Source organism: Phacochoerus africanus, chromosome 11 (genome assembly GCF_016906955.1).
Source record: "Phacochoerus africanus isolate WHEZ1 chromosome 11, ROS_Pafr_v1, whole genome shotgun sequence".
NCBI classification, from domain to species: domain Eukaryota; kingdom Metazoa; phylum Chordata; class Mammalia; order Artiodactyla; family Suidae; genus Phacochoerus; species Phacochoerus africanus.
The window spans coordinates 2,526,996-2,554,044 of record NC_062554.1 but is presented as its reverse complement, the minus strand read 5'-3'; the positions used below and the strand labels follow the sequence as shown (position 1 = coordinate 2,554,044).

At 44.7% G+C, this 27,049-nt stretch overlaps 2 protein-coding genes across 2 annotated transcripts in view; one reads left to right on the top strand and one right to left on the bottom strand.

Annotated features, from left to right (window-relative positions):
• Window positions 1-6,491, top strand: part of ZNF215 (zinc finger protein 215) — a 32,506-nt gene extending 26,015 nt beyond the window's left edge. Inside the window, exon 6 of the mRNA XM_047753123.1 lies at window positions 4,676-6,491. Coding sequence (XP_047609079.1) covers window positions 4,676-5,535 — 860 coding nt within the window. The 3' untranslated portion in view covers window positions 5,536-6,491. The remainder of the gene's footprint in view (window positions 1-4,675) is intronic.
• A 10,943-nt stretch (window positions 6,492-17,434) lies between these two features.
• ZNF214 (zinc finger protein 214) lies at window positions 17,435-25,609 on the bottom strand. Its single transcript, XM_047753287.1, is given in 6 exon segments — window positions 17,435-17,642; window positions 17,779-17,873; window positions 22,878-23,074; window positions 23,077-23,402; window positions 23,404-24,388; window positions 25,483-25,609. Coding segments are annotated over 6 exon segments (1,938 nt in total).
• Between the last annotated feature and the right edge of the window lie 1,440 nt (window positions 25,610-27,049).

The following is a 27,049-nucleotide window of genomic DNA, read 5'->3' as shown; positions in this document are numbered from 1 at the left end:
AAATGGTTGTTTTATGTCCTTTATTCAAACTTTAGAAGTTTTTAATATATTAGGAGCTTATGTTGGAGTTCCCATTGTGGCTCAGTGGGTTAAGGACCCAACGTTGTCTCTGTGAGGATGTGGTTTGATCCCTGGCCTTGCTGAGCCGCTGAAGGATCTGGTGTTGCGGCGAGCTGCGGTGTAGGTTGCAGATGTGGCTCAGACCTGGTGTGGCTGTGGCAGTAGTGTAGATCTCCAGCTCCAGTTCAGCTCCTAGCCTGGGAACCTCCATACGCCACAGGTGGGGCCATAAGGGTGGAGGAGGGAGTGGGATGGACGGGGAGTTTGGGGTTAATAGATGCAAACTATTGCATTTGGAGTGGATCAGCAATGAGGTCCTGCTTTATGGCACAGGGAACCACATCTAGTCACTTGTGATGGACCATGGTAATGTGAGAAAAAGAATGTGTGTCTGTGTGTATATATGTATACACACAGACACACATACCATGCTGTATAGTAGAAATTGACAGAGCACTGTAAATCAACTATAATGGAAAAAATAAAAATACTAAAAAAATTTTTAAAAAAGAAAAAAAATTATGTTATCAAATATCTTCCCTCATTGTTTTATATCTGTTAATTTTATGTATAAGAATTTTTCCCTCCCCAAACTAAGAAACATATATTTTCATTATACTCTAACTTCATTTACCTCAGACTGTTTTTTTAAGTGTTGTGGGTGTGGCATATGGAGGTTCTCAGGCTAAGGGTCAGATTGGAGCTGCAGCTACCGGCCTACGCCACAGCCACAGTAAGGCCAGATCTGAGCTACATCTGCGACTCATGGAAATGCTGGATCCTTAACCACTGAGCGAGGCCAGGGATCGAACCCATGACATCATGGATGCTAGTTGGGTTATTCCACTGAGCCATGATGGGAACTCTGATTTATGACACACCTTAATTAACCTGGAATTTACTTCACTACGTGCAATTTATTTTCCCAAAGAGTTAATGAATTTTGGTGAATTAAAGATTGAAGGCCACAAGGTCTTTGTCACTCCCTCCATGAGGTGTAGATGTTGCTTCCGCTCCCCTGGAATCTGAGCTGGTACCAGAACGTTTAATCAGCGAGACGTAGCAGAGGTGACACTGTGCTCAGCTGTGGCAGGCCTGCAGCCTCTACTTCTTTCTCTCAGGTTAGCAACTGTCAGTTCCACTCCCCTGACAGCGCTGCACTTAGGAGAAGCCTGGCCTAGCCACGTGGCGTGTGTACACATGCACACAGACGTAAACACACACACCTGCACATTTTTCAGGCTCAGCAAATGATTCCGTATACCCTAGATTTAAAAGCCAGTGATCCAAGTTTATTAGAGATACTATAAAGCGAGTTTGGATAGAGAACATAAAGCCAAATTTTGGAGAGCTTAATTTATGAGTTGAAATCTATAGATTTCATCTGTCAGGACACATAGCCACTGGAGTGATTTGAAGTTGGGGGAAAATTTTAGGCCAAAGAAAGGCGGAGGTGGTTTGGCCATGGGCTGGTCTGGAGGGATGTAGGCCGAGATTCCGTAATTAGGATTATAAGGCTGAGGTTTAAAGTGTTTATTTTTGTCTTAAGTTAGAGACAGGAACAAAATCTTACAGATAAAGCAGTTTTTGAGTTTGGAATTAGTGGTCAGAAATAAGCCAGTGATTTGAAATCTAATTAGAGCAAAAAGAGAACAAATCATGGGTTAATATCACATGTAAAGATAAACAGTGGTGTTACCACTAAAATCAACAGATAAGAATGCCTATTACCGTAATTATTTAATATTTACCAGAAAGATTTAATAGAAGAAAAATAAATGAAACAGATGAGAAATTTAATTAATAAAAAAGAGGAAAAGCTATTTGTGTATGATAGCTTTCTACTTCGAAATCCAAGAGACTCAGTATCAAAATTATTGCATCTGTTAAGAGTTTTGTAAGGTGGCCAGCTATAAAATAAAAATATTAGTAGTTTTTCTACATATGAGAACTAAGTGACTCGAAAAGAACAAAATCCGTGACGGAGATTTTAAAAATAGGAGTAAGGAAGTTGAATGAAAAATTAGTTGTAAATATGAAGAAAACAAAGATTCACTTAGGGAACTACAACCAAGGATTTTGCTGTTCAATAAATACTTTTAGAACAATTGCGGTTTTGGTCATCTATTACTTTTAACAGATTACCCTAAAACTTAGTGACTTAAAACGGTAATTGTACTAATTTACAATTTTGTGAGTTGATGTAGGAATTCTTACATTCCCTATGATGTTGGCTGAGGATGCGGAGTTCCAGGGACTTGACTGGGATGGAGTGGCCAGATGCCTCATCCTAGCTCGAAGTCGGTGCTGGTGGTCACTGGGAACTTAGTTGGTCCTGTGGACCAGAACACCTATTCATGGCCCTCCTGAGGCAAGGACTTCTCACAGCAGGGCAGCCAGGCTCTGAGAGGGAATGTCCTGAGTGGAATCGGAAGCTGTCAGTCTTGTAAAGGCTAGGCCCAGAAGTAGCGTAGTATTGCTTTTGCTGCATTCTCTTGGCTAAGTAGTCACAGGGCCCAGATTCAAGGGGAAGAAAAGTAAGCTCCACTTCTGAATGGAAAGTGTGTCAGAAGATGCCCTGCCATGTTGCTGTGCTCTAGTCTGTCCTCTGGCAACAAGGTAACTTCATTTTCCCCCTTCTAAATACATATACTCTCTCCTGAGACCTTATCTCATTATGGCATCCAACTTGAAGTCTAGGGACTCTTCATCCAAATTAAATCCAGGTTTGGATGAGGTTCCTCCCTCTGAGAAGACCTTTGAGATGAGGGGACAAGTTTTCTGCCCCAGCAGGTCCAGGGTGCACTCATGAGAGACAGGAGAACCACAACTGATATTCTCATTATATTCTTCAACTCCACCCTAGGAGATTCTGATTTAATAGTCTATTTTCCAGCGTGGGTATTGTACAGACAATTGATGGTTTCTCCTAGAATTTAGACTAAAGAAGGTTGACTTGATATATACTTGACAAAGTTGCATGTATCAGTGGAAGCTGCGTTGAGGTAAAAGTCATTTCATACAATTCTAGAACCTAAAGACAGATTAGATATGAGAGGTAAAAAATAATGGTTATTCAGATTCTCTTCATGAACTCTGGTGTAAATGTTAGAAGAACAGTGACCCATTAAACAAAAATGAGACACTGAGGGAAATTCTTTCCACATAGAAGGCAACAGTCTCTTATCTGTTTAGTTGGAAGAGAGAGTAGGGATAGTCGGGTGAGGATGTCCTAAAAACCCTGAAGCTTCAAAGCTGAGGACCTAATTTAGCTGCCATTACAGTGTGGAACAGAAGTTCCTTAGACGTACCTGAAGTTACATGGAAAAAAAGACGTCAGTTAAATTTTAAAAATTGCTATGGAGTTCCCTTTGTGGATTAGCAGTTAATGAACCTGACTAGTATCCGTGAGGATGCGGGTTTGATCCCTGGCCTTGCTCAGTGGGTTAAAAATCTAGCATTACCATGAGCTGTAGTGTAGGTCACAGACGAGGCTGGGATCCTGAGTTATTATGGCTGTGGTGTAGGCTGGCAGCTGTAGCTCCGATTTGGCCCCTTGCCTGGGAACTTCCGTATGTTGTAGGTGCAGCCCTAAAAAGCAAAGCAAAAAAAAAAAAAAAAATTGCTAGAGGGAGTTTCTGCTGTGGCACAGTGGGTTAAGAATCTGATTGTGGTGGCTTGGGTTGCTATGGAGGTGAGGGTTCAATCCCTGGCCCAGAACAGTGGGTTAAAGGATCTGGTGGTGAACAGCTGCCGCATAAGTTGCAGCCGCAGCTCTGATTCAGTCCCTGGCCCAGGAACTTCCATATGCCACAGGTGTGGTAGTTAAAAAAATGCTGGAATGTACAGTATACTGTCTATACTTATACAGAAGCTAAGTGAAAAAGCAATTTTGAGAAAGGAAGTGGGATTTATTAAGTGAAATAGAGAAACAAGACAGTTGAAAGGAGAAGAACGTAGTCTTAATCAGAACAGGTAAAATTGTGAGTTCTAGGAAGTAGATAGAAAAGTGTCTGAACACTTTTAGAATTAGGAGTGATTTGAGCCCAGAAAAAGCGTAGTTCCTCTGCTATGACATATTATAGTTTTCCTGCCTTTGTTAAAAACAGGGAATATTAGCTGCCATATGGAAAATAGGAGCACTATGATTGCAAGCATTCTTTTAGCTAGTTAAGGTATTGGGATTATAAATTTTGACATGTTCCTAAAGATAGGATTAAATTAGTATTTTAGAAGGGTTTATTGGAATCTTGGGTTAAAAGATACAAGATGCTGGAGAAAGGAAGATTGGGTATAACTTTCACAGACTAGTTAAGAATCGTGATGGCTTGAACTACTGTAAGCCACCCCCTCCCAGTTAATATGATGGTATTTTACCTAAGCTCTATGTATTCTCCTTAGATTCCTGAATAGCTCTCCTCATATATTATGATCTGCCAGCCTTCCTTTTAACATTTTAATCTCATTTAATCCTGGTTTTCTAACCTGCCTCACTTTTTCATGCTGTATTTAAAGACCCATAAAATATGCATAAACCTTTATACGGTCTAGCATCCCTTTCTTAATTAAGTGGTTTCCCTTCTTCTAGTTCATGGAATTTTAAATTGATTTTTAGATAGAGAAACAATTTCAGAAAATCAAGATTTAGTTCCAAAGCAGAGAATTTCTAGAGAAGAATCACACTGCAGAGTGATTAAAACAAGACCAACCGAAAGCGGGCACCCTTCTTTAGAGGCCTGGAAAAGTGATGATGGGTCATATAGGAACTGGGAACACTGGACTAGAAATTCGTCACAAGAAGCTCTCATCCCTGAGGTGGTCGGCACTGAGAAAGGAGACTTTGAATATAGTAAAAATAAGGAAAGTTTTGATGTTAACTCCATTATTGATACACAACAGGGAGCTCCTGTGAAAAAGGATTCCCCAAAGTGTGATCAGCTTAAAACTAACATATTTAATTTAGACTCAGTAGGTGAGCAACAGTCAGAATATAAGGAATGTGGGAATGCCTTGAGCCTGAGCACAGATACTCGACACCCAAAGAGTCATGCCACAGGGAATTCCTATGAGTGTTACCAATGTGGGAAATCCTTCAGCCGCAGTTCATCTCTTGTTCGACATCAGATCATTCACACAGGAGAGAAGCCCTATAAATGCAGTGAATGTGGAAAATTCTTTAATCGACGTACAAACCTTACTAAGCATCAAAAAATTCACACTGAAGCAGAGACCTACAAAGACAATACACGTGGAAAAGCCTTCTGTAAGCGTGAAGACAGTAGTAAAACTCCGGGACTCCGTTCTGCCGATAATCTCTATGAATGTGTTAACTGTGGAAAATCCTTCACCCGGAGCTCCTCGCTTATTCGACATCAAATGATTCATACAGGAGAGAAACCATTCAAATGTAAGGAGTGCAAGAAAACCTTCACAAGGCGTTCCAACCTTATTAAACACCAAAAACTTCACACTTGAGAGAAGCCCTGCGACAGGAAGGATGTGGGACTACCTTCAGTCAGAGTGCAGAACTCATTCAACGTCCATGAATTTATGCTGCAAGGAATCCTGTGAATATAATAAATGAAATGTTTGTCAGATTATTCTTTAATTGATATGACTGAATTAATACTGGAGGTAAATATGTTTTGGATAGAAATCTGAGAGTTTTTCCAGGTTCCAAACGAGGCCATAAGGATTTGGAGTTAAACATATCACCATACGAGTGGTTATCTATCATCATGCCAACAGCTGTCACCATCATCATTCCCTTTTTAAAAATGGGACCTATAGCATACTTAGAGTCTCTTCATCTATTGAGGAAGTAGGTATTAGGGAGGAGCCAAGCAGTATTCTTGGAGTGTTTAATAAAACTCAAAGTTCTAGTCCTCCGAAGAAGGTCACAAGAAACCAAGAGCTCATGAGAATATAGAAGGACACTCCTAAGGACTGACTCTGAGTTGAAGGCAGAGACCACAGTGACAACCAGTTACTCCACCCCTGATGATATCCTTGGCTTCCCTGGTGCCGAGTAGGGACTAGAACTGGAAGAAGGTCTTCAGCTGTAATGGGAGGTGGATGTGTTATTAATCTACCTGTATTCTCAGTATCTGCATCTTTAAAAGTTCTCTTCGGGGTCTGGGCTGGAGAAACATCCATAGCCCGGGGGCTGTCATTTATCCCCAACATTGAAAGGTCAGCAGAGTATCCTAACACTCTTGTACCAGAACCGCCTCTTCTGTAAACTATGTCGGGATCCCAAAGCATTCTTGAACCAAAATGCTTATTTTAATCTGCCCCCAAAGAGTCATATTGGAGATATTCCCAACGAGTGTTGTTGGTGGCTTTTGTCTGAATTCATCCCTTATCCAAAAGCAGAAAAATGTATTCTGGAGTGAGCCCCTGTGATGAGTTACAATAAATGTAAAAGATTATCCTGTGTTCACTTGTGCGTCCTTTACATCACAAGTTGTTAAATTAAGGCCAAACCCTGCACAAGTAATTGATGTAGGGAAATTCATATACACAGAAGGCAACTTGTAGGGAATCCTAACGAGAAAACTCTCCGAACATAAATTTTTGAGGTATATGGTTCACTCATTTATCAAAGCAGTAACGTATTTAATTTGATGGATTCTGACATTCTCATTTTAGGCATTCTGAATCTAATAGTTCACCTTTTTTTATAAGCTGTGGTTTTCTTTGGGGCGGTTGAAAGATAAAAGTACTATTTTCATTTTTTGTCTTTTTTCTCAACAGCTTGCTATTTGGGTCTAAGTAAAATGTTTATTTTTTTCTCCCAAATCTCTAAGATCTGTGCACTATCTACGAAGTTAAACACGCTGATCTTCCAATACCTCTTTTATAGCACACTTAGCATCGAATCTTTGCAGAACGATTATAGCCGATCAACATCTTCCAGCCTTTTCCCGCAAACCTCGTTGCTTAATGAGTATTTGAATCTTACTCTCTGTATTCAGGGGCAGACATCTAAGCTGAAAGATGGAGAAAGAGTAGAAATAAGCGTGACTGCGCGTGGCGGAGGGTTCGAGTGTTAAAATAGGTGGTAAAGGAGAAAGGAGGAGTACAGGGCTGCAGAAGGATGAGGGATGTGGTTCTGGGAAGGAGCAGAGCAGGAAAACAGAGGTGAGGGTAGGTAGAGACTCAGAGTCCAGGCTGAAAGGCCTTGTAAGCCACTCTGCAAGTGTGGACTTTACCCCAAAGGTGATGGCACAAAGTAGAATTCTCGTCATCCCAATTATTCAGTGCTCTGAAAGTGAAATAATGAGAGGAGAACAATAAATGGATATTGGACAGGAGGAAATCATCTGCTGGTAATATGGTAGACCACTTGGACAATCTTGAAAAAAAAAATCAATTGAAAAACATTTCATAAGTGAACTCCCGTATGCTCATACTATATACTAATAAGTGAATTCAGATATACTACATACAGTCCTCAAAAAATACCCCTAATGAATGGAAAGATGTTTCTGGATGACGAGATTAGTGTAGAGATGTTGAATTGCCCCAATTAAACTATTTAAAAATTCTTAAAAGTGATTGTAAAGTTTATTTTGTAGAAATAAGCTAAAATGACTATGAACTTTTTTAAAAAAGCAGGGGGAGTTCCCTGGTGGCCTAATGGGTTAAGGGTCTGGTTTTGTCACTGCTGTGTCTCTGGTCGCTGCTGTGGTGGGAGTTTGGTTCCTGGGCCAGGAACTTCTGCATGTGCCTCCCCGCCCCTGCCAAGAAAATAAGATGAGGCATTAAATGCACTTACAGGCAAGATCTCCAAGACACACTATCAGGAAAAAAGTAAGGAGCAGGTGTGTACATATAGTATGTATGTATGTGTGTGTGTGAGAAAAAACTTGCCGTAACACAAGAGGTGAGCTGGGGTAAATGATAGAGAAGCAGGGATTCAGGACTAACTGTTCAGTGACAGTTCCTGAGAGTGATGGCCTTCAAGTGCTTTCGATAGGACAAGCAGGTGGACACACGAATAGAGACAATGGTAATTAAATAATCCCAGGGAAGATTGCAGCAATCAGGTGACACAGCTTGAATCCAGAAGTTTAATGTAACCTAAAGTCTTGCACAATTGTTTGCACTATCCTCTAGTTGGGGGGAGGGGGCAGTCACTGGCCGTGTTCCCGGCCCGTGGTCCATGGTCATTTCAGTATTTCATGCCCAGAACAGGTTTGGCAGAAGCACCTCTTCAAGCTCGGTCGTCTTCCTCTAAGTAAGATGTCCCTCATTGTGAGCCATCTGGTCACCAGAGACAGCCCCCAGTGAGAGAGAAGCAATGAATGAATGAGTGAAATAGGGGAATGATGGGAACTTCACGAGTCACACGGTGTGGTACCACCCTGGGAATTGACATCCCCGTGAATGAACTGATTGTAACTAGACCTAAATGTGTGTCGGGATTTGGCATAATTTCACTTCAAGTAGGTGTGTGAAAAAGAATAGTTAATATTATGCATCATATACAGATACATTAATTATGTGACTATGTACTATAGATTGGTATTTATTAAAAGCAAAAGTTAAAAGTTGAACATAAATGGAAAACTGGTCTGAAGAATTAACTTACTGTCAGTTCGTGAAAAGATAACCAATAAACATGGGGGAAAATACTGTTTTCACTAATGAAAGCATTACACTTGGGGCTAATAACATACGAAAGGAGTAAGAGTCAATTTTAGCAGGACTCTCAAAGAATGGCAGCTCATAACCACTGCCAGGAGTGTAAATAATTACTGCCCTTCTGGAGGGCCAGTTTGACACCCTGTGTGAAGAACCTTTACCAAGTCAGTACACAGACGGGAACAGGTCCTTACGGGAGTTAAGGATTCAAAACCCTCGGGAATACACGAGCCTCCCACAGGGCATCACAGGTGCAGAGTCTACTACAGGAAGGCACCGGAGATTGCAGAAAGGAGCAGGCATCCAGCCTTGGAAGAGGGAGGGGGGATTGCAGAGCTCAGCCTGGGACAGCACAGAAGATCAGGAGGGTTCAAGAACCTCCAGGCTCAGAAATAGCAGCAGCAACAATCGCTGCGGGGCCAGGTCAGAGGTGAGGAGCTGGGGCGAGGCAGGCACGGCACCCAGTCTCTCCTGCATCCACCGAACGGTATCAAGAAGCACTTAAGGAGTGGCCCGTCTGTTTCGTGTTTAGAGCTGGGATCCAGTCGCCACTGGTGCAGATTCCTCTGGATCAAAACACTGGCATCTCCTCCTCCTCCTGTGACTCACGGCAGTGATCGTGACCCTTTGTGTCTAACAGGGTGCCCCCACCTGGCCTCTGCCGCTCCTGAGTTGTGTGATTACTGCAGAGATCAAGACACCCCTTTCCCGCGTGGCCATTTTCATCATCTCAGAACAGACACAGCGAAGCTCTTGGGGAACATGTTTGCCCCTCTTTCAAAATATCCCTCTGCCCTGGAGAACAGAGACTAATAAACGTATCCCTATATCCCACCACCCTGCATCTCCGAACACGATTCTCTGTGGTATTCAAGAGGTTATATTCTTAGAAGTAGGCCCAGTTTGATTCCAGATTTTAATTAGCCAATTTAACAGATTAGGTTGCTCTTTCTGGTGTTTAAAACAACACGTTAAACTCCAGGGCCCAGGTGTTTGCACCATGACAGCGAATTCAACCCGCAGGTAACTTAACTTCCATTTGGACCGTCTTGGAATCTGCTCCCACGTTTGCTCTCCAGGCTCTTGCTAATGCACGAGGTCTTCTAATCCTCACAGCACTAAGAGGAACCGCCTCTAGGAGAGAGGAAGGCTGCCATTTTTTCTATCAGAGCTAAGTTGGGATCGAAGTCTCCTTGTGGGCCTGGAGCCGTGACAGTTGGGGGGATGACTGCTGGAGAGGTTTTCTCAGCCTGCGAGTGGACTTCATTGAGCATGGTGCTCGCAAGGTCCACCTGTGTTATCAAGTGTAAGAGTTCCTTCTTTTCATGGTTGAATGTTATTCCTTTGGGTATAAGTGTATATACTACATCTTCTTTATCCATTTATCCGCCAGTGGACGCTTGGGTTGCTTCCATGTCTTGGCTGTTGTAAATAATCCTGCAGTGAACATGGAAACGGAGGATACCTTTCCGATTTAGTGGCGTTGTTTTCTCAAATAAATGCCCAGAAGTGGGATTTCTGGATCACAGTAGTTCCATTGATAACTTTTCAAAGAACCTGCTTGCCGTCTTCCATAATGGTTGGATCTAGCTACGTTCCCCCCAGCACTGCACAGGGGTTTCCTTTTCTCCACATCCTTGACATTACTTGGTATTTCTGGTCATTTTGGTAGCCATTCTGACAGATCTGAGCTGACGTCTCATTGCGGCTTTGCTGTGCGTTTCCGTGGTAATTAGGGATGCTGAGCATCTTTTCATGTGTGTGTTAGCCACCTGTGTGTCCTCTTTGGAAAAACATCTATTTAGATCGTCTACCTGTTTTGAACTAAGGTTTTCTTTTTTGCTGTTGAATTGTGTTTTTTATGTATTTCTTATCAGGTATACTATTTGCAAATATTTTTTCTTCCCTTTTGGTAGGTTACCTGTTCATTTCTTGATGATTTCCTCTGCGGTACAGAAGCTTTTTAGAGTGAGGTAGGAGCATTTGTTTATTTTTGCTTTCGTTGCCTTTGCCTCTGGTGTCAAATCCAGAAACATCGGCTCTAAGTCTGAAGTCAAAACTGGAGCCTTCTTCGAGTGTGCATCCTGGTGAACCGATCTGCGCACATTGTGAGAGGATCCCTCTCCGGTTGCCAACACGTCATCTCCATGCCAGCCAGACTTCCCGAAAGTGCTGTCAGTACTGGCTCTAGACCGAGGACCCCACTACCACACACCAGTATTTTTTCAAGTTGGTATATATCTTTGAATTAAAAAACACTTCTGCTGTTCTCACTGAGTTACGACTGAATAATGATAAGTGGCCCTGACTGGGACCTCTTTGCTCTTGTCCTCGTAGGTGTGGTCTTCGAACTTAGTGGTTTTCCTGTAGTCGTGCTGCTCTGTCAGCTTTCTCCAAATACTCCTTGATGTCCAAGTCCATTTCTCTTAGGCTCGTTATTTCATTTTGATGTCGTAATGGCTGAAATAGGTTCTTTTTTTTTTTCAGTAAAGTATTTTTTAATAATGATTTTTTTTCCATTATAGCTGATGTACAGTGTTCTGTCAGTTTTCTACTGCACAGCGAGGTGACCCAGTCACACATACATGCATACATTCTTTTTTCTCAGGTCATCCTTCTCCATCACAAGTCACCAGACATAGTTCCCAGTGCTGTACAGCAGGATCCCATTGCTTATCCATTCCAAAGGCAGTAGTTTGCATCTATTAACCCCACATTCCCAGTGCCTCCCCCTCCCTCCCTCTCTTGGCAACCAAAAATCTGTTCTCCAAGTCCATGATTTTCTTTTCTGTGGAAAGGTTCATTTGTGCCGTATGTTAGATTCCAGATATAAGTGAAACCATACGGTATTTGTCTTTCTCTTTCTGACTGACTTCACTTAGTATGAGAGTCTCTAGTTCCATCCACGTTGCTGCAAATGGCATTATTTTGTTGTTTTTATGGCTGAGTAGTATTCCATTGCACATATACACCGCATCTTCCTAATCCAATCATCTGTCGATGGACATTTGGGTTGTTTCCATGTCTTGGCTATCGTGAATAGTGCTGCAGTGAACTTGGAGGGGGGGTGCATGTGTCTTTTTCAGGAAAAGTTTTGTCTGGATATATGCCCAAGAGTGGGATTGCTGGGTCATACAGTAGTTCTATGTATAGATTTATAAGGTACTTCCACACTGCTTTCCATAGTGGTTGTACCAATTTACATTCCCACCAATGCTGCAGGAGGGTTCCCTTGCTCCACACCCCCTCCAGCATTTGTTATTTGTGGACTTATTAGTGATGGCTGTTCTGACTGGTGTGAGGTGGTATCTCATAGTAGTTTTGATTTGCATTTCTCTAATAATCAGGGATGTTGAGCATTTTTTCATGTGCTTTTTGGCCATCTGCATATCTTCCTTGGAGAACAGTCTATTCAGGTCTTTTGCCCATTTTTGAATTGGGTTGTTGGCTTTTTTGCTGTTGATTTGTAAGTTGTTTCTATATTTTAGAGATTAAGTCCTTGTCAGCTGCATCATTTGAAACGATTTTCTCCCATTCTGTAAGTTGTGTTTTTGGTTTTTTTTAATGGGTTCCTTTGTTGTGCAAAAGCTTGTCAGTTTGATGAGGTCCCATTGGTTTATTTTTGCTCTTATTTCTGTTACTTTGGGAGACTGACCTGAGAAAACATTTGTAAGGTTAATATCAGAGAATGTTCGCCTTTGTTCTCTTCTAGGAATTTGATGTTGTCTTGTCTTACTTAAACGTAAGTCTTTAAGCCATTTTGAATTTATTTTCGTGCATGGTATGAGGGTATGTTCCAGTTTCACTGATTTACATGCGGCTGTCCAGTTTTCCCAGCAATGCTTGCTGAAAAGACTGTCTTTTCCCCATTTTATATTCTTGCCTCCTTTGTTGAAGGCTAATTGACTGTAGGTGTCTGGGTTTATTTCTGGGTTCTCTCTTCTGTTCCATTGGCCTGTCTGTCTGTTTTGGTACCAGTACCACACCATCTTGATGACTGTGGCTTTGTCATATTGCCTGAAGTCTGGGAGAGAGATGCCTCCTGCTTGGTGTTCGTTCCTCAGGATTGCTTTGGCAATTCTGGGTCTTTTGTGCTTCCATATGCATTTTTGATTGTTCATTCTAGTTCTGTGAAAAATGTCATGGGTGATTTGATAGGGATTGCATTGAATCTGTAGATAAAAATGGGTTATTTCTTAAACGATCTGTTGTTTGTCAGAGATGTTAACTAGATACCACTCTAGGAAATGAGGAAAATGGTGAGAGATATACCTTCGTACAGGAATTGCAAATAAAATGCAAATGTATGGCTTTAACATTGTTAGTGCTTAATGGTGGAGCATAGTGTTTGGCTCGTGGTAAGTGCTCAAAAGTCATAGCCACTGTAACTATTATTATTGACCCAAGAAGCAATAGCCTGGCTCAGTAATTAACAGTCCACCCTCCAAAGCATCAGACAGAATACATTTTAGTTACAGGGGCAAAGGATTATAACTATGTGTGTTCAGGTTTTCTAAGAATCAAACTTAATCTATGGAAGAAACTTTAGCACCAGAATCTGTCATGGATGTAGCAGCTCGCTTTTAATCAGGGCTGGATCCCACACTCGCCCGACCTTTTATGTTAACGCATGTTCAGTCATGAAATGGAAACTTTTTGTCAAAAGAGAGGTTTGCCTTTGCTTTTCCCATCTGTCAGTGAACTAGAGAAGGAAGGTAACAACTCTCGAAAACCTGGTCAGAGACAAATATTAACTATGGAAAACTCCATTCAGAAACCCTGTGCATTGTGAATACTCTCAAACACCTGGTTGTGTGTGTCTGTGTTTACACACGTGAGTGCAGGCTTGCCCAGGACGACAGATACTGACTCGATCAAAGCCGTTAGCTTGAAAACAACAAAATCCAGCAAAAACTGACCCGCGGAGGCTTGTTGGCCAGTTGTCTGACCGTCTGCAGGTGGGTATTGATGCGGGTCCGCCTGCTGGGAGATGACGGGACAGGGGGCCTCTCGCCCGCTGGAAGATGAAGCCAGAGCTGCCTCGTCTAATGCTAAAGTACAGGCGTACCTTGGAGGTATCACGGCTGGGGCGCCAGACCACCTCATTAAAGCAAGTATGGCGATAAAATGGGTCGTGTAAATTTATTTTTTGGTTCCCCAGTGCATATAAACGTTACGTACACATTACACTGTAGTCTCTGAGATGCACAATAGCATTATTTCTTTAAAAAATCAATGTGCAGGAGCTCCCATCGTGGCGCGGTGGTTAACGAATCCGACTAGGAACCATGAGGTTGCGGGTTCGGTCCCTGCCCTTGCTCAGTGGGTTAACGATCCGGCATTGCCGTGAGCTGTGGTGTAGGTTGCAGACGCGGCTCGGATCCCGCGTTGCTGTGGCTGTGGTGTAGGCAGGCGGCTACAGCTCCAATTCAACCCCTAGCCTGGGAACCTCCATATGCCGTGGGAAGCAGCCCTGGGAAAGGCAAAAAGACAAAAAAAAAAAAAAAAACCCAAAAAAACAATGTGTATACCTTAATTTAAAAATACTTCTAAAAAGTGATAACCGTCATCCAACAGTACAGGGTTTGCCACAAACCTTCAGTTTGTAAAAACAAACAAAAGCAGCATCTGTGAAGCAGTTAATCAAGCTTGCCTGGATGTACATCGGAGAGGAAACCAAGTAATTAAAAAGGCCAGGAGATAGAATGGTTAAGGCAAGAAAAGGAAGAGGCTCTTAGAAGATTAAACTTCGGAGAAGAACAGAATTTTCCCTTATGTCTTCATGGATAGAAAATGGCAACATCTCAGTGATTTTGACGTCTGAATAGAAATGTAGAACGTTTTGGAATTAAACTAAGTCAGTATTCCGCATCAGCTGCTATTTATTTGGCTCTGATTCTAAACCAAGTGCTTCATGTTCTCTACTGAGCGGATGATGCAAATGCAGAGAAAGCTGACGTGAGGTCTTCCTGCATGTCAACTTGCTTGATGCTGCTTTAAAGTTTTATTTCTTAGCGGTTGCATTATGTGTATAAAAAGAGAGCTGCCGTTTAAGGGGGAAGGGAATTTTTCAGTCAGTTTCTCTTCCTGGGACTCAGTTTTCAAATAAGCACAACTGGAGATACTACTTCTGTACGGGGCACCTTTAAAATTTGAAATGGATTCCTTGTTCTTAAACCCCCAAATTCGAATTGTTTTCTCAACGTACTTGAAATTGTTTGGAGATGTGAAGTTATGACGATGATGCTATGTCTTCAACGTTCTCCATCCCTTAATAAACACTTCTGGCACGGCGGCACTGGGCTGGAAGCTGGAGACACTCCGGGAACTCCTGATACCTAAGCATCACAGAAGGGGGCCAGCGCCACACGGATGATGTGAAGGCAGGGGGTTGCAGAGACCAGATTGGCCAAGTTCAGGCCTCCAGCGCGGGGACCAGATCTCCGAGGTGGCTCTGAAACTGCATCTCGGATGGAGGAGAAATGCCTCCGGACCTGAGCCCAGGCTGTGAAGGGCTCCATGCCTCCTCTCCCACGCCCTCCTCCTGGGGAGGGGCAGGAGGCGACAAGGCGGCCAGGAGGACCTAGGGACCGTGGCCTTTGTGGTCTGAAGAGATGAGCGTCTCCAGAGAGAAGCTGCCCTAGTCTCAGCTCACCGCAGCCGCGAGCGGTGGGAGTTCTGTCTGATCTCTCGTGAAGCCCTAACCAAGTGCGTGTGCGGTTGATAGCTTCAGCCTGTCCACAGAAATAAGTCAGCACCAGACCTCTGCTCGCCCTCAGGAGGCGTGAAGGCTCAGACCGCCTGCGGGGACAGCAAGCGTGTGGAGTCCTGCCTTGCGGGGAGCAGCCAAGCCACGGGAGCCTTGGGGGTGTCGCTGCGAAGGCACCGCCTCTCCCTCCACTTCCTCCCACAAAGTGAAGCCCTGGGCACCTGAGCTGCGTGTGGGTGCCCGATCCTCTTGCTCTGGGGGCTTTTCTGGCCTGTCCACATGCTCAGGTTTGCTCCAGGGATCCTAGAATCCACAGGCTTTCCCAGGGAAACTGGGTAACTGGTCTGTCTTTAGGGCTTCTTTTCAGTTGCTATTGGAAGTGTAGGATGGGAGTTCCCGCGGTAGCACGGTGGGTTAAGGATCCGCTGTTGTCTCTGTGGAGGCTCAGGTTTGGTTCCCCCGCCTGGTGCAGTGGATTAAAAGGATCCCGCAGTCACCGTAGCTGCAGCTTGAATTAGATCCCTGGCCTGGAAACGTCCCTGTGCCACGAGTGCAGCCATTAAAAAAAAAAAGTGTGTGATGACTTGCGTCCCCAGACTTGGAAGCAGGCGCTGAGGTTTCCGCCTGGGCTTCTCCACTTGGTTTCTTCAGGCTCATCCTGAGCCTTTCCGAGCCGTGACTTTTCTTCACTATGGGGTACACTTAGAACCTTTCTTGAAGGGATTGTGAAATTAAAATGACGTCGAACTTTTAGGACGCCTTCCCAGAATCCGTGTGCTGTGAAAGCCAATACTTTATTACATGTTAGGCATTATGTTATAGAGATCAAAGCTGAGTTCACTTAGGGGACCTTAGAACTCTTGTTGTCTAAGCCCTTTTAATTGGCAGTGAGGGATACTTCAGCCCAGAGTGCTCGAATGATTATCCATAGAAGACGGATCCTGGATCAAAGGCCAGTGATTCTTCACATCTTTTCAGCTGCTGTGCTTTTCACTGTTCACCAGGAAACCTTTTCAGGAATGATAAGAGTTCTAAGTCATTATGTAATACTTTTTTTTTTTTTTTGTCTTTTTGCCATTTTCCTGGGCCGCTCCTGCAGCATATGGAGGTTCCCAGGCTAGGGGTTGAATTGGAGCTGTAGCCGCCGGCCTACACCACAGCCACAGCCACGCTTGATCCAAGCCGCGTCTGCGACCTACACCACAGCTCACGGCAACGCCAGATCCTTAACCCGCTGAGCAAGGGCAAGGATCGAACCTGCAACCTCATGGTTCCTAGTCGAATTCGTTAACCACTGCGCCACACCGGGAACTCCACTACTTTTAACATTTAGTGACATACACCTGTACACATGACTTCCTAGTGGCCAATAGTCTAAATTCTAGAACCTAAGGAGATGAACAGAAACACGCCTTAGGGTTACCTTTTGGACTGGATTAGAGGTTTTCAGCCCCTGCATAGCCCAGTACAACATTCAGTAGACATAGGATTTCACCAGTTAATTTGGTGGCATTTCGGACAGGGTCTGCCTGCCTGAAAGGCGGCTTCGGCTCGCACCAGGATTGCCGACAGCAGGCTGCATTACTCCCAGTCCACCCTGGCCCAGCGATGATAAAAATGTGTTGATTTTCATAAAAACTGATCTGCACTTCGGCAGCCTAGTTCTTAACCCCTCAGCTGTACTCACTCCTGAGATTGTGTGTGTTGCCGACTCTCCTTCAGATACTCTCCCACCCCCCGCCCTACCTCCGCAACTTAGTTTGCTTTCTTCTGGACCAAGGCTGAAACCGCTCTCTAGAACGCCTCCCCCGACTTTCCCCCAAGGTGGGCTCGACTGTCGCCGCAACACAACTGCACTTGACGTTTTCCAGATGAGAAAGCTGTGGGCCTTTAGGAGTGGCTCAGACCCCAGCATGAGATCATAAGTCTGGACAGACTGACTCCACTGTCTGTCCTCAAGGAAGCAGTTCCTCCTGTCTGTAAACTCTCTCGGCTTTTTACCTATTGAAATACCGTCTACCGCCCAGTATAAACCTGCGTTCTGATGTCACAGCCCCCAAACTCCAAGTACATCCCAAACCGGACGCTTCTCTCACCTCCACTGTTCACGTCCTGCAGCAGCTTGTCTTTCTCCGGCGCCGCTGCAGTGCTTTCTAACTGGAATCCCTGCTCCGGGTGTCTCGAGCCGGTTCTTAGCACAGCATTCCGAGGGACTCTGTTCAAACTGCGAGTTAGACCATGTCTCTGAAAATCCTCTTCTGGCTTCGTATACATTTGTTAAATGAACGTTTTCCAGTTTTACCCTGGCGAGCGCGCTGGGATGAAAAGTAACCCTAAGGAGAAACGAAACTGCCTCCTACGTTCTCCACGCGTCCACAGCCCCTAGTTCCATCCACTCCTCGGCCTTGTGACCTCCCCTCCTGCTCCTCCCCGTCCCCTCAGCTCCGCAGTGTCTCTGGCACCACAGGCTCATTCGAGTCACATTTTCCAAATGAGGTCATGTTGTTCCTTCACTTGAGATGCTTTACGGTCTCTCCGTGACCGGCAGGGCGGTTAACCGGGCGCAGGAAGCCCTCCTGCCCCTGGCCGCCCTGTGCACGCTTACACTTGAGGCTCCAGCGATGTCAGGTTACTTGCAAGTGGCTTGATACAGCATGTAATGTCACTCTTTCATTTCTTCAACCAAGGTACACCTTCCGCCTCCTGTTTCGTAACACAATAATTGAATATAGAAAAATATAAAATTACAAACAATAATAGAAAACATCATACATAATCACATTTACGGCCGTCTGTGATATAAAAATCAACCCAGTCTAGGGAGTTCCCGTCGTGGCGCAGTGGTTAACGAATCCGACTAGGAACCATGAGGTTGCGGGTTCGGTCCCTGCCCTTGCTCAGTGGGTTAACGATCCGGCGTTGCCGTGAGCTGTGGTGTAGGTTGCAGACGCGGCTCGGATCCCACATTGCTGTGGCTCTGGCATAGGCCGGTGGCTACAGCTCCGATCGGATCCCTAGCCTGGGAACCTCCATGTGCCGCAGGAGCGGCCCAAGAAATGGCAAAAAGACAAAAAAAAAAAAAAAGAATGACTGAATGTAAAAATAAAATACATGCATTTAAAAAAAAAGTCAACCCAGTCTAAATCCCTAAAAATATAAAGAAAATTAAGTATCATGCTACAGCCATACAATGGAGTATCATACAGCCACTAACATTTAAACAAGTTGCATGTAAAGATAGTTATTTTTTATGAAAATAAGACCAATAAAAATATTAAAAATACAGAAAAACATGAAGAACATAAAGATACCACAGTGTACCCTATAAAGGAAACACACGAATGACATTTTTGTATATATCCAATATTTTCCCCATGGCAATATCTGTACAAATAGGCTGTCACCCCACATAGAGTTCTATATTCCATACTCTTCACACTGTAAGTCTATCCTCATGGGAAATACAAGTTTTAATGACTGCGTCGCTTCGCGTAGACGCGTCATCATTTCTTTGACCTTTCCCGTTTGGGAGTCGCGCAGCATACAGGTACTTCAGTAAATACGAACATTTACTTGTGTGTATGTTCTCACGTCGTTCAGATGCTTGGCCAGACGCCCCGCTTTCTGGAGAAACCTATTTCAACGTCAGCCCTTAATGACCGCCTTACATGCCTTATCACTTCATCCTGGGCCTGTCTGTCTGAAAACATCAAGTGCACATCTGTACAAAGCTGGCCAACCAAAGGCCTACCGGTGGCCTGTGATGTGGCCTGGCCTCAAAGGTTTGCCAAGAGGAGGTAATTACAAATAGAGCCAATGATCCCTCCCAGTCTAACTAGAGATGCGGAAGGAAGGTACACGTGAGTCGTGGGCGACCAAACTGAAAACCTCCATCCCGGGTGAGGTGGCACTTGGAAGCGGGCACAGAGCGAGTACACAGGAGGGGCCAAAACGAGCTCTCGAGGGCCGCGGCTCCTCAGCTGATGGCTCCCAGAGCAGGTCCTCGGGGTGAAGCGGCTGTCCTGGGGCTGTGTTGCTTGGTTTTGTTTGTTTTTTGGTGAGATTTAAAAACATATGTGATACTCGTTTTGTGTATGAGATAAGTGGATCTCTGTTCTTTGCGAGTAGAAGTTCCCCAGCAGTGCAACCATTTCCATAGGATAGATGCCCACATGTGAAATCACTGTAGAAGAAAGAGAAATAACTATTTTAAGGCTGATGATTGGCCATGGCTTTTCCAGAAAGTCTTAGCAATTCACCCTTGACATAAGCAGTGTGTAAGTATCACTCACGCTGTTACTCTCATTGAAAACAGCTATTGTAATTTTTGTTAATAAAAGTGGTGTTTCATTGCTTTACTGTTGGTGTCTTTGCCACCTTCTAAACTAGGTACCCATCTCTTTTATTAATTTATAAAAATTCATAACTATCATAATCATGGCAAATACTTTCCCTATTGTCTTGACTTACATGTGTTCTTAACCTATAGTTTAAATTTTTTCTGAGTTCTTCCATTTTATCAAACTCTGAAAAAAATACATGTTGGATATGTGTCTTTCAACCATATAAAAACCTACTTTGGTGAATTTTAAACAGTTCATGTTTAAAGTAGTAGAACGTCCTCTAAAAAATCTTGAGCTAATCTCGAATATGAATTGATGAAAATGGAGTTAACTTGTGGCTTTTATGTTTTTGATGAGCCAGCCTTCCTGAAACTGTATGGAGGCTCATGGAACACAGCTTGAAAACTTGTGCTTTAATCAATATATATGAGATCAATATATATGCTATAGGTCATGAGATGAAAGCCTAATTTTATTTTTCATCAAGAGTTAAATCACTTTCTCAGCACCATTTACTGAATAATCCTATTCATGAGAATTTTATCATATGTAAAGCTTTTAAGCATATGTACTTAATATGTTATATATACATATGTAATCCATACACTGGTTTATTTTTAAGTTCTTTATGAACTGAACATTCTGAACATTTTTTAAGTATACAATCAAATTCTCAATATTTTAACTTCAATATATCATTTAATATCTCATTAATATTATAATTATCTTTGATTTTCTCCAATATATATTTTTCTTTAAAAACTTTAGAATATTGTTTTTCGATTTCAAATCTCATTGAGATTTTGATGAGATTTGGAATAAATCTATAAATTAAGACCATTCCCTCTAAAAATATAAGGTTTTTCTCTTCAGAACCTCTTATTTTCAATTTATGTTTTGTTTTTCATTCTACATTTTTGCTATTTGTTCCTTTTAAAGAAATTTTATTATTACAAACCCTTTTTTGCACCCATTGTATTTCCTGATTATTGCAAGAGTTTAGGAAACTGTTTTTATATTCTTACCCACTTTAATGGGTTTAATTAGTTCATTTTTAATTAACTTTAAAAACATTGTAAGCATGCCTTTGTTTGCTAAAAAATGCATATTCTTTTCTATCAGTAAAATTAATAAATCAGTATCGAGCAATTGAAAAGTGCTCATATCATTTTTCTTGAATCTTTGTTATATAATTAAACTTTTAACTCAGTCAGGGGTTCTGAAACATTTTAAGGGAAGATTTAACCTCCTTTGATATATTTGATTTGCTCTCATCCTGATCCATCTTCTCCAATTTTTTACATCATTTCTTGTTTTTTTTTCTATCTTTTGCCATGGGGACTGAATACTCTTTGCTTTTTATATGTGCTTTTTATTTAAAGTTCTGTTCGTTACAATTTCTAACTTTGTAAAAAAAATATATATTTCACCTTTATTTTTAGAATTGTTAAAGTCAAGAAAAAAACGTAATGAGTCCATGCTATTGAAGATCAGAATGTGGCACTCTTTTTGCTGTCTTTCCCTCATTCGGTTGCCAGATTTAGCAAATAAAAAGACAAGGTGCTCGGAAGTTCCCGTGTGGCGTGGCTCGGCGGCTAGGGTTCCCGAGGATGTGGCTTGATCCCTGGCCTCCATCGGTGGGCTAAGGATCCGGCGTTGCCGTGAGCTGTGGTGTAGGCCGGCAGCTATAGCTAGCCTGGGAACTTCCATGTGTCACAGGTGTGGCCCCAAACAACAACAACAACAACAAAAAAGCAAAACACAAGGCGCTGCTAAATTTGAATTTCATATAAACAGTTTCTTAGCATAAGTTCTGTGAAATATTTGGGATATACTTACACTAAAACATTATTATTGCCTATCTGAAAATCCAGCCTAACTGGGTGTCCTGTATTGTATCTGATAACCCTACTCTCCCACCCAGGCTAAAACATAGACTGTTTCTATACTCAGTGTTTGTATACCAGATATTTTCTTGCACAACTATTTAACATTTTTGAAACTTTGTAAACAAGTTAACAATGATTCGGACTTAACTGCACGTCTGATTTTGGTGTTTGCCGCCAGTTCTTTTATCCGAGGACTTCCACATTCTTGAGCTCTCTGTAAGAAAGGTACATGTCTATTTCTGTTTTCTTGTGTATCTTATTACCTAACACACATAAAGGACAAATTGGCCGATAAGAAAAAACTATAGGTGATAACAGATTTTTCAGTCTCACAATTCTGAACATGTTATTCACTGTCTTTGGACATTTACTGTGCAGAGGTCCTTATCCATTCTCCCTCTTTGGTTTTGTAGATAGTCAGATATTTTCCCCATGTAGTAAGGGAAACTGAATCTTGTACTTCTTGTTATTTGGTGTCTGAACCTAAGAAAAAATGTGGAAAACTGGGGAGGGGAACGGGTGGGGGTGTATTTTGGTAACCTCAGAGTATAGCACCCCTGCAATAAAAAGGTGGTCCTTGAACTTTCTGGCTGACAGAAATACCATCTCCCAGAGACGGTGTCTTGCATAAAAGGTCACACAGTGCTTTCCTGTCTTCCGTCACAAGCAGTGGGAATCTTCCGGCCCCTTAGTTAATTCTTCCACATTGGAACAGCATGTTGCGTACCAGTTCGAGTTTCAAGTTTTACGTGTGTTCATCTTTTCCTGTAGCTTCTTAGGGGCTTACGGGAGAGTCAGGATACTGGTTCACTGATAGCTAGTCAATTCCAGTTCAAACCAAAATATAACTAAATGGTTTGAAGTCCATGAAAACACAAAGTTGAACATGTAGCATGATTTCATGCACATGAGAATGTACAGGAAAAAAAAGACTAGAATGAAACAAGATGAAAAGTCTTTCTTCTTGACTCGTACGTATTTTATAATGACTAGGTATAGTATTTATAGTAGAAAAATACACTTTAATTTTAAATATCCTCCCAAAGATCTCCCCTTAAAGCAAAGGATTCTTGGAAAAAATGAGGGAAAACTATAAGTGTTGCTTGGCATTATTTGGATTATTTATGGAATTTTCTTCCCAGCAGCATTTTCTGGGCTTAAGGGGAAGCTTCAGTTAAAACGCTTAACTAAATGAACAGAATGATAAGGTTTCTCTCGTGCCCTTACTGTGAAGATGTAAATTCGGGTCAAATCCCTTAGGATACTCAGGGCATTTATGAGTGTTCTCGCCTGTGTGAAACCCCTGCCACACTCAGCGCACTGATGAGGCTTCTCGCCCGTGTGGACCCGCTGGTGAATGAGGAGGTGTGAGCGCTGACGGAGGCCCTTACCGCACTGGGCACACGGATAGGGCTTCTCCCCGTGTGGACCCGCTGGTGGGTGTGCAGCTTGGAGCTCTTGCTGAAGCGCTTGCCACACTCCCGGCAGGTGTAGGGCTTCTCCCCCGTGTGGACCTGCTGGTGGATGCGGAGGTCTGAGCTGTGACCCAAGTCCCTGTCGCAGTGGCCGCAGGGGTAGGGCTTCTCCCCGGTGCGCACCCGCTGGTGGATCTGCAGGTTCGAGCGCTGGGCGAAGCCCTTCCCGCACGCATCGCACGTGTGCAGCGTCTCTCCCGTGTGGACCGACGGGCGAATGCGGAGGTTCGCGCTCTGGCTGAAGCCCTTCCCGCACGCGTCGCAGGTGTGCGGCTTCTCCCGGACGGACCCGCGGGTGTACGCGGAGCCCTGACCTCCGGCAGAAGCTCTTGCCACACGGGTCGCACCTAAAAGGCTGCGCTCCGGGGCATGGGCTCTGCGGACGGCGAAGCAGGGCCGTCCTCTCGCCGTCCCTGTCGCACCGCCGTCTGCGGCGTCCCTCCGGCGCGTGGCCTCTCGGAGGAAGGAGCGGGCCGGGGGCCTGCGGGGCGCTCTTCCCACATGCATCGCACGGGGACGCCGCCGCGCCCGGGGGGCTCGCGGCTGGACGTGGACCCCCGAGCTCGGGCGCGGGTTGCCGGCAGCGTCCTCGCGCGGGCACCGCCTCCTGCCTGCGGGGACTCTCGGGGACCTGCACAGGGCTGGTCGCTGAGGGACGCCTGCGGGGCCGAGGGAACCGCGATGGAATTTTCCTCCCAGGTGCTGTGTCTCTCGTGGAGCGCACACCGCGAGCTCCAGGAACAGGTGTCTGTGCCTGCGTCCCATCCGCAGTGGTTCTCGCCCCGGAGCCCCGCAGCCGATGCTCCTGGCCGAGCGCCCCCGGGCGCGCTGGGAGGGCTTCCTCTCCCGGGATGGGAGGACGCTGACCCAGGGGCTTCTGCGCTTTTTCTGGAGAGAGGTTTTCCCTGGCTGTGCCAACATGGTATCTACTTCCTGGCACTGCACCCGAGCCGCTCACACAGACGTCTCCACCAGCATCTGGTGAGGACTGACAAGGGGGGAGCTTTCTGTACCTCAGGCTCCCGGGACGTTTGCCTTCCAAGGTCAGCTCGTGGCTCCCGTGCCCTGGTGCTTGTGTGGAGAGTAACCGCTCCTGACAGTGGGGAGGGCCTTTGGGATGCATACCCCGAATGGGGTCTGTGTAGTTTGGATTCTCTTCCTGCTGCGCGCTGGCATTCCTCCAGCTTTGCCAGCAGGGAAGATGTTTGTGTCCTCAATATCTGAATCTTTCCTCTTGGGGGTTACAGCTCTCTTTCCAGTTTCCTGGAAAAATAAGCGGATAACCCAGTGGAGAGTTGAGATCGGTGTTTAAAAATTTCCAAGTATCTCAGTCAACAAGCTCCAGAATTATAGGCACATACGTGTGTGCATGAGTGGGAAAGAAGGGTTATGACCGAGGCTGCTATTTGGGGGTGAAATTCCTTTGTTTGTTCATTCCTGGACGTATTCGTTCACTCACTCACTCACTCATTCAGCAGACATCCTGAGCATCTGCTACTCGGTGGATACTGCTGGAAATAAAAGAGAAGGTCTGACTGCTTTCACAGAAATGGTCATAAAGACTGAGACTTAATGAATTACTCTACGTGGGGCATAGTCCTAAGACACACAACACTGTTTTCTGTTCTAGGAGAGTGTGGTCGGTTGTGTGAAAAACTCCCCATCTCTTTCTTTGCTTTTCCCTCACGTGCTGACTCCAGGCCTGGCTATTTAGTTTGCTTCGGCCACTGGGACAACACAAGTGGTAACAAGCAGAGACGTGGCAGGTGCTTGTGCGTTAGGGCTTGGCCTCGCTTGGCGGGTTTGGGAAGTCAGTCCCGTGACCACCATGTAAGTGAGCCTGGGCTGGTCTCCTTGAAGAGAGACGTGTGGTCCACGCCTGCCCATTATTAACACGGATACTGACCAACCTCAGCTGTCCATTCTCATCTCAGACCATCCAGCCCGAATCACATCACCCAGGATAGGCGATCTCTCTAAGCAACCAGAATCCTGAAAGGTAACAAGGTTTGCTCTAAGTCACTAAGTTTGGGGTAGTTTGTTATACAGCAAAAGCTGACTTGTACAAATGGTATGTGAACAAAGAAAACATTTAGGACTGCCCCGAATTATGGGTGGAAATCTGAGGTTTAAGTGTAATCTGGAAAAGAATAATAGCCACAAATACCTATTAATTAGATAGCCTCGGTGTTTTAGAAGACACGTTGCTTTAGCTTCTGTTGGTCATGTGATTTCCGACTCACTTTTGAGACTATGTCCTCTATCTCCATGCAACACCCAGACAAAGAGCCCAAGTACGCCACAAAACTGGTCCCAGAGGAAGCGACTCCTGCTCCCAGGAGACGGGGTGACTTTACCAACCGACGGGGCGTTCGTGTAGTTCTCCCGCGTGACCTCTCTGTAGAGCTGCTTCTGAGACGAATCCAGGAATTCCCCCTCCTCCCAAGTAAAAATAGCAGTCACATCGTCAAAGGTCACTGCCATCTGGTCAAAGAGCAGGCTTTCCAGGAAGAAGAAATCTAAGTAGGAAATAGACGAAAAAGACGTTCCGCAGGTAACAACAGGTAACATAAGCAGCACGCGGAAAGGCAGGATGTAAAAGCAAGCAAGGTAAGAGGAGGCTTAATCATAGAGGTCAAGGGGCCGCAGGAGGTACCCTCACTGAGGCCTTCATCACCAGAGACACGTCACGGAGCGTTTGTCGGCCAGCACTGGGCCAAGCACTCAAGTTTCTCGGGCGAGCCTCACAGCAGTCCTGTGTTGTAGATCCTCTTACTGATTTAGTCTTTTTGGGGTCACACCCGCAGCATATGGAGGTTCCCAGGCTACGGGTGAATCAGAGCTGTAGCTGCCATCCTGCGCCAGAGCCACAGCAACGCCAGATCTGAGCTACGTCTGTGAACTACACCGGATCCTTAATCCGCTGAACGAGGCCAGGAATCGAACCTGCGTCTTCATGGACGCCAGTCAGGTTCATTACCACTTCATGGATACTAGTCAGGAGCCACGACGGGAGCTCCAGTGCTCTTATCATCCCCATGTTATGCGTTAGTAAATACCCGTTGAAGAAGATGAAGTAAATTCGCAAGATCACGGACTGGAAGGCGTTGCAGCTCGGACCCAGGTCTGCATCCTTGCCAGCTGCGACGGTATTGCTTCCGACGTTACCTGTTCCTTCCCACTGCGAGGGGAGGGACGCCGCCGCCCGCCCCCCCCCCCCCCCCCCCCGCTCCTCCCCCCCGGAGCACCGTCACTGGGTTTCCGGCGAAATCCACAGCAGGGCTCAGCGATTCCGGATTCGATGATATGCCATCTGGTGGGGGAGGTGCCTGTTTAACTTCATACACCGACTGTCCTCACATCCTTCGCTGCAGGCGCCATATAATCTATCACGTGTCTCAGCCCCTCACCAACCCCTTTATTTTGGAAACGGCCATCCGCCTGCTCCAGGCAGGGCCGGCTACTCCTTAGCGCTCCATTTTCAGGATCCCGTGACTCTTCCTCTCGTGTGATTTGCTCCGTGAATCGGGAGGTCCATAAGCGGATGCGCAAACTCAAGCATCATTTGCATGACTTCTGCCTGAGTCTTTGTTACTGTCCCTCACAGAGCCCGGGTGGAGACATCTAGAGTGAAAAGACTTTTTCTCACAACTGCGTCACTGTTCCTAAGCTTTTCGTGTTGCTAAGACCAGTTTTTTCTTTTTTTTAATTTAATAGTCTGTAATTTCTTTGTAGCACCTTCTCTTTCCTCTCTGGGAGTACTTTGGGATCTTCTGTTTTGGCCGGCCCTCTGCTCCACACTCTGAAGTTCGCAGGGCTCATCAGTTCCTTTCTTGTCTGTCACCTGCTGAGTAGTCTAGGCTCTAACATCTTCCGCCCTCGGTGGCTCTTAAACCACTGTGCTCCTGTCCATCCAAGTTTTGG